The sequence below is a fragment of the Frankliniella occidentalis genome, unplaced genomic scaffold, assembly GCF_000697945.3.
Source record: "Frankliniella occidentalis isolate FOCC.00 unplaced genomic scaffold, Focc_3.1 Scaffold19, whole genome shotgun sequence".
Lineage (NCBI taxonomy): Eukaryota > Metazoa > Arthropoda > Insecta > Thysanoptera > Thripidae > Frankliniella > Frankliniella occidentalis.
The window spans coordinates 1,449,821-1,465,200 of record NW_026267149.1 but is presented as its reverse complement, the minus strand read 5'-3'; the positions used below and the strand labels follow the sequence as shown (position 1 = coordinate 1,465,200).

Below are 15,380 nucleotides of genomic sequence, written 5' to 3'. Positions count from 1 at the left end.
CAGGGCTACCAGGCCGTGTTCGTGGGCATCGGCATGCCGCAGGCCAAGCCCTTCCCCGTGTTCGCCGGCCTGAGCCGCGAGCACGGCTACTACTCCAGCAAGGACTTCCTGCCCGAGGTCGCCCGGGGCAGCAAGGCAGGTCAGTCGGTCAGCGCCGCGCAGCAGCCTTCAGAGCAGTACTGCTCTGAAGCAGCAGCGCCGCGACGTCCCGGGTGTGGTGTGTCTTTGATTTGCGCTCCGGTGAATGTAGCGGGTTTGCCTACCCCGTGCGTCTGTAAGGCGCCATAACCGCTCTGCAGCCCTAGCGACGCCGGAGCGCATCAATATACACCGTGCACGTGGTCCTCGCCACACTTGTTGACGAGATCGAGCTGACGCGGAACCGTTCTCCCTCTGAGCAGGCATGTGCGGCTGTTCCTCGCGGCCCGCGCTGCCCGCGCTGCACGGCAACGTGATCGTGCTGGGCGCCGGGGACACCGCCTTCGACTGCGCCACGTCCGCACTGCGCTGCGGCGCCAGGAGGGTGTTCGTCGTGTTCCGGAAGGGCTTCCGTAACATCCGCGCCGTGCCCGAGGAGGTGCGTGTCGCCTTGGACAGGGCCAGGAGGACGATGGTCAGGAGTTTCTTTCAACTTGGGCGTGCGAGTTTCAGATGGAGCTGGCCGTGGAGGAGAAGTGCGAGTTTCTGCCATTCCTCAGCCCCAAGGAGGTGATCGTGCGCGGGGGGCGAATCGCAGCCGTCGAGTTCACCCGCACCGAGCAGCTGGATGACGGCACTTGGGTCGAGGACCCGGAGCAAACGACCCGCGTCAAGGCCAACTTCGTCATCTCCGCGTTTGGCTCCGGGCTGTACGACGAGGATGGTGAGCGACCGGTGTCCGCGGCCGCGCGCTCCAGCTCCACGCCCAACCCGCGGAGCGTTCAGTTAACCGCCCTCTCTACCGTTGCAGTCCGCGCCGCCCTGGCGCCCCTGCGCCTCAACAAGTCCGGCACCCCGGAGGTGGACGCCGCCACGATGGCGTCGTCCGAGCCCGGCGTCTTCTGCGGCGGCGACATTGCCGGGCTGTCCGAGACGACAGTGGAATCTGTCAACGACGGCAAGACGGCTGCCTGGTTCATGCACAAGTACATCCAGGAGCGGCACGGCGGCAGTGTCCCGTCCGAGCCGTGTCTACCGCGCTTCTACTCGGCCGTGGACCGTGTCGACCTGAGCGTGGAAATGTGCGGCGTGCGCTTCCCCAACCCCTTCGGACTGGCGTCAGCGCCGCCCACCACCTCCTCCGCCATGATCCGACGCGCCTTCGAGGTGAGCCCCCCCCCCCTCTCCCCCCGTGCGAGTAGGCAACTCGCCAACACGGATGCATGCGGTACAGTCTATCGGCGGGAGTGTCGGCGTGTCGAATCAGCCACCTTCCTGGATCGTGCGATAAGAGTGAGTGCCGAACAACACTTTGTGTACTCCATGCTGCAGGCTGGCTGGGGTTTCGCGGTCACCAAGACGTTCGCCCTGGACAAGGACATCGTGACGAACGTGTCGCCGAGGATCGTCAAGGGGTCCACGTCACGACACCACTACGGCCCCGAACAGGGCTCCTTCCTCAACATTGAACTTATCTCGGAGAAGTGCCAGGACTACTGGCTCACCAGCATCAGGGAGCTTAAGAGGGACTTCCCGGACAATGTAAAAGCACTGTCGCCGCGATGGTTCTTGTTGAGCTGAGAGGCGCCGTTGCCGGCCATTTCATCGTTTGCCATGCATTCCAGGTGCTGGTCGCGAGCATCATGTGCTCGTACAACAAGGAGGACTGGGTGAAGCTGAGTGGGCTCGCCGAGGAGGCTGGCGCCGACATGCTGGAGCTCAACCTGTCCTGTCCCCATGGCATGGGCGAGTCCGGGATGGGGCTGGCCTGCGGTCAGGTAGGCCTCAGAATGTTACTTCATGTTCGCCCCCACTCCTCCTTACTTTGCAACCGTAGGTCTCCATAGACCTGTGGTGTTCGCGTGGGTGTACGAGCAACCCCGCTTCCCCACGTCTGTCTCTTGCCACGCGCTCACTCTCACACTCACCGCGCGGCCTCGCGCTTCCAGAAACCAGAGCTCGTGCGTGACATCTCGCGCTGGGTGCGCGACACCGTCCAGATCCCCGTCTTCATCAAGCTCACGCCCAACATTACCGACATCGTGACCATCGCCAAGGCCGCGCACGAGGGCGGCGCCAGCGGCGTGTCGGCCATCAACACGGTGTCGGGGCTCATGAGCCTGCGCGCGGACGCCACCCCCTGGCCGGCCGTGGGGCGGCGCGAGTCGGGCTTCCGCACCACGTACGGCGGCGTGTCCGGCAACGCCACTCGGCCCATGGGGCTGCGCGCCGTGTCCGCCATCGCCCGGGAGCTGCCCGGCTTCCCCATCATGGGCATCGGGGGCGTGGACTCGGCCGACGTCGGGATCCAGTTCCTACAGGCGGGGGCCACCACGCTGCAGGTGTGCAGCGCCGTGCAGAACCAGGACTTCACGCTCATCGACGACTACGTGTCCGGCCTCAAGGCTCTGCTGTACCTCAAGGCCCTCGAGCTCCCTGGCTGGGACGGACAGAGCCCGCCGCGCACCAAACAGTACAAGGGCAAGCCCGTCGTGTCTCTGCAGAGCTTCCTCGACAAGGGCAAGGTGGGTGCCGTCCATCGGTAAGTAGATGGGTCCTACGGACATTTGTTTACCTCCCCCGCGGGCCCTATACGCAGGTGCTACCGCGGTTCGGACCGTACGAGAAGGAGAGAGAGGCATCGGTGCACGCGGCTCGGCAGCGGGGTGCCCTTCAGCCTGAGCCAGAGCCGCCGCGGGTAGCAGCCGCCCCGCAAAAGCCGGTCCCCAGAGTTCAGGACATCGTGGGCGCGGCCGTGGCCAGCATCGGCTCCTACAAGAGCCTGGACAACACCGCGCAAGTGGTGGCGCTGGTAGACGAGGTAGGACTGCGCGCAACAAATGACACTGCAATTGCATTTAAGTTGAAAGCTTTGATAACTTGTCTTTGGAACAGGACACGTGCATTAATTGTGGCAAATGCTACATGGCATGCAATGACTCTGGATACCAGGCCATCAACTTTGACTCTGACACTCATCTCCCGAAAGTAAATGATGACTGCACAGGATGCACACTGTGTGTCTCAGTTTGCCCCATCATTGACTGCATAACGTAAGGATTTCAAACTCTGTGAATCAAATTTCATGTTCACTTTTAATGTTATTCTTTTTTCTGACAGAATGGTTCCGAAGACTATACCACATGTGATCAAGAGAGGGTACCCTATTACCATCAAAGAAACGAAAATTGGAGAGTGCCAATAATTAAAAACAGTGGTTACCTTTATTCTCATTCTAGAAATCAAAAAACCGAAAAGAGGCAGAAGAAGATTGGAAAATGAATGGGGAAGGACGGGGGAATGAGATTTTAGAATATGCATTTGATTTAAAAATTGCAAAATGGTATACTATTTTTCAAATGAGAGAATGCAGTTTATACTCACAACATACATTTATTGTGGATTATGTTAATGAAAAATCATCTAATCATACATAAACAGGAAGAAGGTCTTTTATAATACTGCACAGTACAAATGACGAAGATGAGCTTCCGCTACAATGTCAAAAATAACTTTCTTTTTTTATACACCAAAAAAAAAAAAAAAGGTAAAGGAAAAAGTGAAAGTTGATGTGTTTTCTTAGAGAACCAAACATTTCATTTCATATACTGTATCTCAAAAAAAATTTACATTACAGTAGACATCGGTACTTAAAGCTAATGCACTGTCAGTAAGCTACCTAGATAAGTATCACACAAAATGATTACCAGAAAAAAGTGCCTAACATTTAAACATATGTACCTAAATATTAGGAGATAAAAGCAGAAGAGTAAACACTTCACATGAGACATGGACACAAAACTCCTCATATGATTACATTTTCTATAGTCTAGAGCATATGATGAAGTGGTAATCACTGATTAAACATACATCAATGATTCTCAAATTGAAAAAAATTGTGAGGAAATTACAGAAAAAGAAGTCCTATTTCAAGGAACATTGATAGAAAAGTGTCTTACAAATATGTTGAATTAAGAATAGGAAACCTGAAAAGTTAATGATACTACAAAGATACCACTTGGATCGTACATTTAGATCAAAACTGAAATTAGAGCACAGACAGTCAAATAAATTAAAACAATGTTTGCTTCAGCACAAAAAGCACCAAGATAAGAGAAACATTTTTAAGTTTGTTAGGAGTACAAGATATTTTGAGTTAGAGGTCCAGAAAACTATGACAACACCAAAAACCTTAGCTTCTCAATCTATAACTAGCTGATGAAGAAACATGAAAGCAAATATCAAACTTCCAAATTTCAGCCTCTTTGCAATTCCTGCTATCTACAAAACAAAAACAAGAAAGGTTAATATCACATTTTGAACACCCCTTCAAGCAAGCGCAATGGAATGAAAAAAGAAAAAAAAATGTAAAAAAAGGGGAGATAGAATGAAGCGTACAAACTCAATTAAAATTATGAACTAAATATAAATACTACGTAGTACTGTATGTGCAGTAGGTAACAGTCTAAAAAGCCTGCAGTTTTTCTGGGGTATGCCGACAGATTAGCATCCAGAGCAGCAAAACCTTCAATCCATGTGAATGAATCAATATATAATAAAATTTCACCAAAATAAATTGGCAATTTCCACTTGTTTTGAAAACAACTATTTAATGCACCTTTTATTCTTTTGAGGAGCAAAATGTCAATTCTACTATGTTTCATAACAGGTACATGAAAAAAGGGCAAGTGAAACAAGAGTTGGGATAACACTTTTACTCAGCAGAGATAAAGGTAAAAAAAAAAGAAAAAAAAGAAGAAACTGGTGAGCATGGAGAGACTTGTTCATCTCTTTCAACACAAAAACTGTCAAAAGCCTAAGTTGATCAATCAAGTGTGATGTTTCTTTGTTGTACAAAAGCATTAACAACAAGACTGAAAAGAGCAAAAAGCATCAAAGAAATTAAGAAAAGTGTTGAAAAAGGAGGGGAATGATTACCAACATAAATGCACCTTAAAAATTCATTGCTGATAATTACTTGTCGCACATTGCTCACTGAGTCCCTGGTTGTCACCAAAATGCACATTGAAAGTGACATGCGTTTGAGATAATACAGTTTCTTCACCACTTCTGTATAAGTGTTGGCATACGTTTCACTTAATTACACAAATCTCAAACAGAAAACCTATTTCTGACATTGTAAGACAGAGCAAAAACGTCCTAGTACAAAAATACATGAGCAAATTTCAACGGACTCCTTCGTTTACTAGTGTTGATAGACAATAAAGCAAAACACAACAGATTCCAACTTTGAACACTTAACCAAACTTATGGTTTTCTTTTTTATGAGGAAAAAAAGGCAGTGCCATGTAATTAGAGCTCAACTGTATCAGATTAATAAATAAGCATCACAATGGGCAGACACATTCACTATTCTTGATATAATGAACCTACAATTACTACACAAAATTAAGAAAAATAAAAATGGTATAAGAAAATGCTAAGGTAGTCAAAAAGCCATATCACATAGGGTTTTCTGCAAGTCACAGATTGGTTTTGATAAAATGACACAATTCATACAATTTTTAAATAACCATTCAACATGGATAGTATGAAAAGTTCTTGAAAACCCACAGATTGTTTCATTTGTAAGGAAAGATTAAAAATCCTGAACCCAACCAAGGTTTAGTCTACAACTAACACAGAAAATAAAAATAAAAGGACAGATGATTACAAAAGGAGAATGAACATAATAAGTTTCATAAACTCACTGGCACCAACAATACTTTCAAAGGAAGTAATCAAGAGACATCATGTGCGTTGAAAAGTTAGATCAACTAAATGGTGAATATAGGTGATCAAAAACACAATTAGACCAACAGTCGAGAAGATTTGATACTGATCTTTCAGGTGATCTCTTTTAGGATTTGAATTTGAGGCAACATATTCCACGCAGGAGTTCTTGTCACCAAGAGATTCATACCGCTTAAATCATCAAAAATTTTATCAGATTCCTAAACAATAGGAAGATAAATATACCACTACAACAGAAACAAGCCAATCTATCAAAAATAAACTTACAAAGATGTCTAGTGTCATGAAGTTACAACGTTCAATAGGCCTCATGTAAGAGCATAGCATAAATCTTACAATCACATTTAAAATCAATGGTATCTATCTCCCAATTAGACAAATTTACATTTTAAGTAATCCCTGAGTAAAGCACAAAACATTACTCTTTTTATACACACTACAAGTGATGTTCCAAAACTGATTAACATCATTATTGCTCTACAATTACTAATCAATAATTTAAGTACATGAGTCAATATATATAACTATACCAGTAAAATGAATAACTACAAATTAAGCTTACATATTGTACATTTCAACCATCAATAAATTACAGCAGTCCAAAAGTTGCAAAGGAAGAGACTGGCAAGGCCGTGTGAGAGGTGACAACCTAATCTGTATTTATCAAAAGATGTGAGGAACTAACTACTGACGAAAGGTCTGAGTAGCCATGATGTTGACGCCAGGTGTAACATAATCTCCAATCATCAAGCTATTGTTGACAGGATAATGAGTTGTGTTTCCTAACACCAGCTGGGTTGGTTGGCCAGAGATATTCATGTTGCCACACTGCAAACAAAGAAAAATGTTAAAGACAATAAAGACACCGATAGAAACTTCACTTTTAAAAATGTTTACATTACATTATAGTTTAAACCTTACAAGGGTTTGGAGGAACATACCTGGGCTGTGAAGAGTGTAGGAGTTATTCCCCCACCAATTAACTGAGCAGCTTGGGTGGAGGTCGCAGTTCCAATTCTTTGACGCCCTGTGCTAGATATACTCCCAGGATGTATGTTGGGCTGAGACCCTATGAAGGAGCAAGATGGATACAAAAATTAACACAAAAGGTTGGAAAGCAATCCATCTGATGATACACTTTAGAGTGATTTAATAGCAAACAAATATAAAGTTACTGACCTAGAGCAATAAGATTATTGGTTTGTGAAGTGTCCATGGACACTTCACCAAGTCCATTTACAGACATTCCATTGACCATGTTGACAGCTGGAACAAAATAAAATAAAATTGAAGAATGTCCTTGTCATAGCTATTAAGTGGCATCATCTTGCTAGCCAAAAGATTCAGTCCAGTTTTAATCTGAGCAAATGTGTGACAGAGAAGGAAGTAATCCTTTCTTAAATAATTTCAGGACATCAACATAACAAAATTATTCCAACGCCAGACGAAAATCATAGAAGAGTCACATCAAAAAGGAAACAGTTGAGTAGTCTACATATTTTGGTGAATAGGGAGACATGCAATTGCAGGCAATAATAAATAAGGAGGGTTCTTAAACATTTATTATTTTAAGGTACCAACAGCCAAAAGTGTCCCGTTGTAATAATGTACCTATATAATATATGGCACAATTGCTTTGAAGTCAAGATATTTCAATTCACCCCGTTCAATGTATTGACACAAAATCATAGAATAAAATTCAAACCTACAAAATTAAGTGAAAAATAGTACAATATTTGTATTAAAAAAATACTTCTACTTTTGGTTTACTTCTCCTCTACTAAGAGAAGAAATAAAAAAACTGTATACAAAAAAGTTGGTCACAAAATGTGGATAAAATGATAAAACTTTAAGATAGTTTTCCAAAACTATATGATAAATAACCCATTAGATAAGTTGCAACTTCACAGTCAGGTTTGGCTTAACTGCATCCATAGGTTGATACGTACGAACATTCAAAAAGTAGGTACCTACATGTTATCAGGAACTCTAAGGACCACAAAGGTCAGTAACAATAATAGACTAAAACATAACCACTACAGTAACTACAATAGTATAACAATGACAAGATTTGATATCCAGCTCAAATTAAAACCTAATCTTTCTCTATGCTCAACACAAAAGACAGTGTGCACAATACATGATAGTCTTGGAAGAGATAAAACAATGCAATTTACATACAGTATTTTAAATACTACAAAATAAAAATCAAGCTCACATAGATGCAAAACAGCAATTTGAATGAAAATCGGAATAGATGTGTGCAACTAGCATTAAAACATAACCAAATTTCATGGTCAACTACCAATACAGTAATAATACAATTGACATAAAACCATAATCACAGACACCTTTTTCTTTCTCCTAGACAACATTTGAACTACCGCATTAAGCATTCAATTACTACTGTTGATGCAGCACAAGATTGTAGAACTGGCCATCCATCTCATACAATTGTCCATCTGCACAATAACCGTACGTTGAATATGGACTGCTTGGAGCATTTGGCACGCTCAGCCCTAAGATGCAACAGACAGAAACATGCATCAGTGCACCACCAAAGGCTGACAGCAGTGATCATGAGGGTATTGCAGCCTTAGATGATAGAGACCGTCATGCATCTTTCTACTTCCTACACCTTCCATCACCTTTGACTCCCTGAACACAAGCCGCGAGCTGAGTTATGAAGCTAAAGGAAATGCAATTTGTTTCAAGAAGCTAGCGGTGCAAACTAAGATAAAGCTGTGAAAATATTGAATAATTTACAATTACTTGCTGTAACTTAATGAGCCACAGAAAGCTCACATTGAATAGATTAAGAACATAAATAAATTGTACAAGAATTTGAGTAATTAAAGTAAATATAAGACAGGTAAATTAAAAAAAAAATGCTATGAGCATGTAAGTTGAAACAACCAATGTATACATTTAAGTTTGAAACCATACAGCATGCATGGTATATTTAATTTTAGAATCAGCATTCATAGAAGTGAAATACGTACATGCTATACTACCATTGAACAACACTTTCATTGACATGAGGTTGAAGCTACTATAATTCATATCAGACAGGAAAACCCGCAATTGATGGTACTCATTTAGATATTAATAACTTACTTCACTATGGGCACATTTGCTCAGAATAATAAGACCACATTAGGACAGGTCAGCACTAGTTTCATCTTGCTGTTCATTCAAATAGAGGGAGAGTCTACTCACCTTGCCGTGCACCCTGAACATCTAAATGGCTCCAGTATGCCTCACTGGGTGAAACATGAGCTGTGCCAGGAGGTGGCTGGGCAGGCTGTCCAGTGTATCTGAAGTACGGATTTTTCAGGTCAAGGCTATTGCTAGTACGCATGGTTGTTCCTTCCACCCTCATTTCGAGATTTACATCATAACTTTGTCTGAAACAAAATTTTAAAGACTTGGTAATGTAGAATTTAGCATTATTGCATCTAATGAAGTAGTATCAACAAACAAAATCTCACCGTTGATTAGCAACAAGGGACACTTTTCCTCGCAAGAGTTGTCCTGCTTTAACAAACAATGGAGATTCAACCAAACAACGGACTTGGTACCAATGTGTGAGGGGTTCTAAGGGTGAGGTAGACAGCCAAATCGGAGATTGAGATCCAAAGAATGCAACGTCAAACCAGAATGCCAACCCATGCACTGTTCCAGTTTCCAACATATGGAACTCAATAGGAATTTCTGGAAAAAAATTAAAGTATACATTGAAGAACATACTTTTACATTAGTACATGTATTTAGGTGTACACCCAATAATTATGTAGAGAAGATTAGATAAGTTACTATACCAATAAGATGAAGATCTTCTTCATTGGCTGTACTGAAATCCACAACATGACAGACAGACTTCGCCATGGTAATACGCATATCAAAAGTATCAACAACTGGCTGACGGAAATATTCCCGCATTGCTGCCTCCCGGAGTACTCTGAGGTCAACACCATGAAAATGCTGTTGATACCTAAAGAATAAAATAAACTCAATAAGTGCATTCACAACAAATGTCCACATTAAAATTTGACATCAGCTGGTTTCAGTCTTACTCTCAGTACAATCTACATACCAAAAGTTAGCTTTGTTGAATTGCTCCATATATAAAGCTTCATCTGTGAAAGGGGCCACATGAAGATCACCCCGACTAGGGAACATTTTACCTAGAAGCCAACACATACTACTATCAACGACCAGACTGGATTCAAAGCCACCAAAGAAGAGACGGAAAATGAAAGCAACACATTGTGTGGAAGGTGTGAAACCTTACCATCTGGCTTAAGCCACTTCTTAGCGTGTAAAAAACTTTCCAACATTCTCTCATTAAACAGCATGTAACCCATAGGTTCAGAAATGATAACATCAACTTTTTCAGGGAGATCAATTTCTTCAATTTTTCCAGCTACCACAGAAATACGGTCAGCAAGGTTGTTTGCACGAACAAGTTGCTAAAAATATAAATGACAAATGAGCATTATTTGAAGTGACACACACTGGTCAGGTATACTTAAGACAAAGTTCAACTAACCTCTGCATGCTGTGCCATAGAGCTAGCTTCAACAGCATACACTCTTGCAGCTCCTGCCTGAGCCACAAAAAATGACAAAATGCCTGAGCCTGCACCAACATCTAGTACAATTTTGTCTTTGAAATCAACAGTATTGGAGAGGACTGCACGTTGGTATGTTGAAGTTCTTATGTAATCTTGAAGCATGTTCTGCTGTTGAGATAGATACCCATAAAACTGAAAGAGAGAAGACAAGGATCATGAGAATAAGCAGTTGATAAAAAGAACTACAATTTGGGTTGTATATTTAATATCTGACCTGAAAATACTGGATAGCAGAGGAATCATCAGTACGGCAAGCAAATGCAGAGTTTTTGTTGCCTGTTTTCACTTTAACCACAAGTGTGTGGAAAGCTTTCAACTCTAGAACAACAAAGTTATTAAATTATTACGGATATAATCAAACTTAAGGCACAAAGTACACAAAACCGAAATATTTCAAAAAAAAAACTACAAATTATTAATGAGGATAGTCTCACCATCAGAATCCTTGAACTTAAAAGACAAACTCTCCATGTCATCTAAATGGAAGATGTAATTGAGCGTACCCATTCGGGCACATTCCGTTGAATGTGATAGCACAAAATAAAATAAGGGTTCACCTTGCATCTGGCCCTCTGGAACAACAACATCTACGGTAAAAAGAAAGGAAAATAAATTAAGGTGGCAGGTGTATTAACCTTAAACTTAAATTAAAACAAGAATAATGATAACCAATGCAAAACATTGAAAGATAAACATAACTTCATGGTAATTAAGGGCACTGGTAGTGCACAACTATGGTTTCTGGGGTCATTTTAAAGCTGACATGTAGTAGAACCAAAGATTTGCAAAACCATGCAATTTTAAAACTTTAAAAAAATAATTCTGGTCTCACCATAACCAAACATCAAAACTCAGAACTGAACAGATAGCGTATGGCTCTCAATACGATTAACTAACAAGGGGGAAAAGAATCGAAGATATTGTTTTCAGGAGAAAGCATCATAAGTGAAGGAAGCGGTGTTTCGTTGCTAATTGCGGTAGTCTTGCCGCCTCGGGGCCTTAGCATGACCCCATGGGGACTTGATTGAAAATTGAACCACAACCCTAGGAAAACTGTCTGCGGCACCAAATGGCAAGACAATTGCATAAGTTTATCATTTACAAGAGTGTCAGTGCAAAATTTCGCAAATTTTTCACGGGCTAGACATTGATATGCAGTGCACTTACCTCTGTATCCATTGATCGTGAAGCCTTGTGGATCGTATTCGGCAGAAAGTGTAACCGGGAAGTCATATTTTTGGATTATTTGGCCCGAACTTTCTACCCTTGACACAACAACACTTTCGAAATTTCTCGCCATAATTTTGTTGTTTATTGGTGGTTAACACAAAGAAGAAGCTGTGCAGTGGAGCACTTCGCTTCACCGGTTCATGGGATCACTCAAGGATACGTTCTCCGCGACAACCAAAGCGTTCACAAATCGCAATGGCGGTCATGGCGGTCGGCTGGTCACTCGTGGTCGAGACTGGCATGCAGCGAGGCTAGCAGGGCTGGCGGCTTTTCGAGAAGGCGCAGTAAGAGAGCGAAAATTCGAAATAATGCGCTCCGTGGTTTCTGATGACTTTCTGGTAAAATGTTCGTGTTTGGGTAAAATCAGCGACGCGTGAACGAGTGAACGAGATCGAAGTTTTGGCCAATAATTCGCAGCTGCGATGACTGACGCTCTACGCACGCACGCAACGTCACGCGCCGCTAACTTTACAGACGTCAAGCGCGGAGTGCCCGTTCTTATCTGAATATAACGTTTGACGTCTACCATGACTCTTCTTGATGTCTTATTGGACCGTACTTGACATTTTGAGTCAGATCAGTGTCACGATGACATCAAGAAAGAGTCATGAATTCGTCAAAATAGGGGACCATTTTGACGTCATGCTGACAGCCGCTAAATTCCTCCTTGGGACGAGACACGAGGAGAAATGCACTTTTTTTTGAAATGGAAATATTATTGGTTAAAATTATCGCCTTATATTTAGTCAAACGCATGCATCGACATAAAATTTTCGATTTGGTGCAATTTCTTTCATTTTCCTTGTTCTTCCCCACGTGTCGTTTTCCCCCGACCTGGCCCTTCACCCATTGAGTGTGTATGGCGTAACGGTCCTGCCTGTGTGCTGTGTCGTTATGGTAGTGTCTCTGTCATACAAGTGGCAAGGACTGTGCATTAACACTGTGCCGTGACACCAACATATGGGAATTGCGTCGACGTATGGTCCTATCTACATAGATGCGACGTTGAGTCCACGTGAATCTACGTAATTCATAGATTCTACGCTGATGCGGCCTAGATTCTACGTAGAATTTTCCATGCGGGGACTTGCGTCTAATATATAAGGCAAGCTTCTCGTCATATCTAACTAGGGTTCGGTGAGTGCTCCTAGTCCTAAAGAACTCTGTAGGACTCTACTACCAGAGCAGTGCGCCGGCCGCGACGGCGAGGGACCCTCTCGCGGGGAGGGGAGGGGGCGTGGAGAGAGGGATGCGGGCGCGCAGGCGCAGACGGGGGCGCGGGCGGCTCGGGCGGCGGGGCGCGGCTGCCGGCTGGAGCTCGCGGGGCTGGCGCCGCTGCCCGCGCTGCCAGGCCGCCGCCAAAACATTTCTGCTCGGGTCTGGCTCCAGGCTGCTCCGGCTCCGCGGGCCGCTCCAGCGCGCTCCAGCGAGGAGCTCTAAGCGGCGCGTGTCGCGAGGGAGGGGAGGGCCGCGGGGGAGGGCCGCGCAGCAGGAGCCGTCGCGGAGGTGAGGAGCGCGACGAACGAGTCCGAGCGCCGCACCGCCACGGCCGAGGCCACGGCACGTCACCAGCACAGTCCCCGCGCGGCGCCGGCCCCGGCTGACAGAGGTGAGTCCAGGGAATGCCAGCGCTGCGGCCCGCCGGGCCCCCGCGGCCGGCTCCAGGGCAGCTCAGATGGTTCAAGTCCAGGGCCCAAAACCACACATGCTCGAAAAGCTCAGGAGGGAGGGTGGAAATGGAAACCAAGCTTCAAGCACTAAAAGCGCAAGTATGTGAATATCACACACTTATGTGTGTGCGTGAATGCTCATTTTTGTACTGAAGGGAGTAAAAGTGTGAATTTTACATACTTTGACTTTGAAATTTTCATACCTGTGCCCCTATGTCTCCATGTGTACGAATCGCGTACACACACCTACAAGTGTGCGACATTCAAACACTTGGGTTTCCTGTGTGATTTAATCAGGATCTCCAACGAGTGGCCATAAGGCTGACTGAACGAACGCATTTGTCATTACTAATAATAAGTTGGAGGTCCGGTCTCTGTGGTCAAGCAGCGTCGGGGCATCATCACGCCGAGAGTGCAAAGACTTCGATATGAAGAGTTGGTGTTGGTGATAAACGGAGATTCGTGTCTCCCGTCGCAAACGTTTCAATCGTGACGGATGGCACTTTCGTTGCAGCTGCCCCAAAACCCAATCGCTATTCGGCCAAGGCTGGGGTAACAAACACAGTCGCGAGTCTCACATCTGAAAAGACAGTAATAACAGTTTCGGGTCTTGGTCGAAAGAAACTCATGCACTCATAAGTGTGCGAACAGCGCGGATGTTCCATCAGTGTTGTTCCTTCGGCGCCTCGCCCTATACCGCCCCTAAGGGGCTTACGGTAGGCATGGCGATGCGTGGCGAATCGTGGTGGGGTGGGGCGGGGGACGGGGCTGGCGCGGCTGGCGGCGGGGCACGCCGGACCCGATTGAGTAAGCGAAGCAGGAGGGGCCGGAGGAGCGCAGAGGGGTAAGACATATGAATCTGGCCTGAAGGGGAACATGGTCTGACTCAATTGGCAAGGGTAGCTTGTTGTCGGGCTCGCCACACCACCGCGCGCGCACACACACACACTGCCATAGCCCGGGAGAGGAGGAGCGAAAGGAGTGTGCGGGAGAGGGGAGGAGAAGGCGGAGAGGCATCTGTGATACGGGAGGTACATACGACGCGGAGAGACGTGGGAGTCGAGTTTGTCGCGCAGTGCTCATGCGGCCAAGAGAGTTATCGACAGGTTCGACGTAGCTTAACGCATTTCAATTTCTTTTCCGATTATTTTAAACTACGAAGGGAACGTATCATTTCCATGAGAGGGAAAAGTGAATTAGAGATTGTTGCGAGCTCTCTGAAAATGCAAGGTGAGGGAGGACAGACCGAGTCGTGCAGGATCAGTATACACACCTGTCCTACTCCTACCTTACGTAAATAGTTGGAACGCATAGAACGAGACACCAAAAAAAGAAATAGGAAGCCATAGTCAACCTGAAATGTTGGCTCACCCGTCATTGTATGGGTGCACTGAAAGTCGGGGAGTGACCTCGGGACTGAATTATAAGTTGCTCCGGAGAGAGCGACTTTTTTCATCCAATCTCGTCACTCCTGGGAGAGCAACATTTTTGAAAGTCGCTCGTTTAGTCATATTTGTGACATTTTCAGTAGCAAATATCAAATGTAAAATGAAAATTAGTTTTGGAAAATTTTGTGAATGTTGTTGGATTACAACATGTTTTGTTTTTCAACAGAATTTGTCGATATAAAACTTAACATCAAATGTGTTGTAAATTCACAACCGATTTTTTAACAGTGAGCTGTCCCATTTTTCTGAGTGTAGGAAACACAAAAACAAGGGGAAAGGCAGAAGCGGAAAAAAGGGAGAGGCGAAGGCGTGCGCGCGCCCGGATCCGAGGCATCCAAATTAAGTTTGGCAGTGTACTTCGGCTGCAGTGCAATTGCAATTAGCCTCTGCCCCATTCGCTGGCTGCGGCGTGGCGTAGTGTGGCGCGAAAAAGGCTCTCGAGCCTGCAACCTCCCGCCCCCACCCCCTCCCCCTGCCCCAGGGATTGGGAGAGGGAGAGGGGGG

General features: G+C 45.1%; 3 protein-coding genes across 5 annotated transcripts in view; 2 read left to right on the top strand and 1 right to left on the bottom strand.

Annotated features, from left to right (window-relative positions):
• Positions 1-3,703, top strand: part of LOC113207093 (dihydropyrimidine dehydrogenase [NADP(+)]) — a gene marked incomplete in the record, with an annotated part of 6,820 nt that extends 3,117 nt beyond the window's left edge. The window contains 10 exon segments of the mRNA XM_052264417.1: positions 1-139; positions 402-577; positions 652-862; positions 950-1,305; positions 1,471-1,680; positions 1,764-1,916; positions 2,088-2,663; positions 2,738-2,959; positions 3,034-3,191; positions 3,259-3,703. Of these exon segments, the coding sequence (XP_052120377.1) occupies positions 1-139; positions 402-577; positions 652-862; positions 950-1,305; positions 1,471-1,680; positions 1,764-1,916; positions 2,088-2,663; positions 2,738-2,959; positions 3,034-3,191; positions 3,259-3,343 (2,286 nt within the window).
• Positions 3,512-11,937, bottom strand: LOC113207094 (histone-arginine methyltransferase CARMER). Of its 3 annotated transcripts, none has more exons than XM_026423477.2 (12): positions 11,696-11,937; positions 10,963-11,115; positions 10,743-10,846; positions 10,445-10,660; positions 10,187-10,364; positions 9,989-10,079; positions 9,714-9,886; positions 9,384-9,606; positions 9,112-9,299; positions 7,072-7,158; positions 6,834-6,961; positions 3,512-6,720 (listed from the first exon to the last, which is right to left on the bottom strand). In XM_026423477.2, the coding sequence occupies exons 1-12, from the start codon at positions 11,826-11,828 to the stop codon at positions 6,577-6,579; spliced, it is 1,818 nt and encodes a 605-aa protein (XP_026279262.1). In that variant the 5' UTR covers positions 11,829-11,937; the 3' UTR covers positions 3,512-6,576. The 3 variants fall into 3 exon arrangements, with proteins under 3 accessions (XP_026279262.1, XP_026279264.1, XP_026279265.1); XM_026423479.2 differs by having other exon boundaries at positions 10,963-11,100; XM_026423480.2 differs by lacking the exons at positions 3,512-6,720; positions 6,834-6,961; positions 7,072-7,158 and adding an exon at positions 7,433-8,411 and having other exon boundaries at positions 11,696-11,935.
• Positions 11,938-13,135: 1,198 nt separating this feature from the next.
• The window catches only part of LOC113207092 (metabotropic glutamate receptor), a 90,818-nt gene continuing 88,573 nt past the window's right edge, over positions 13,136-15,380 (top strand). The window contains exon 1 of the mRNA XM_052264520.1: positions 13,136-13,367. The gene's annotated coding sequence lies outside the window, so the exon portion shown is untranslated. The remainder of the gene's footprint in view (positions 13,368-15,380) is intronic.

Coding starts and splice junctions, on each gene's coding strand:
- LOC113207094 (XM_026423477.2), bottom strand. CDS start 11,828: ATGGCGAGAAATTTCGAAAGTGTTGTTGTGTCAAGGGTAGAAAGTTCG. Junction 10,847..10,962: donor TAAGTTCAAGGATTCTGATG/GTGAGACTATCC, acceptor TTGTTGTTCTAG/AGTTGAAAGCTTTCCACACA. Junction 9,607..9,713: donor AGAAGATCTTCATCTTATTG/GTATAGTAACTT, acceptor ATTTTTTTCCAG/AAATTCCTATTGAGTTCCAT.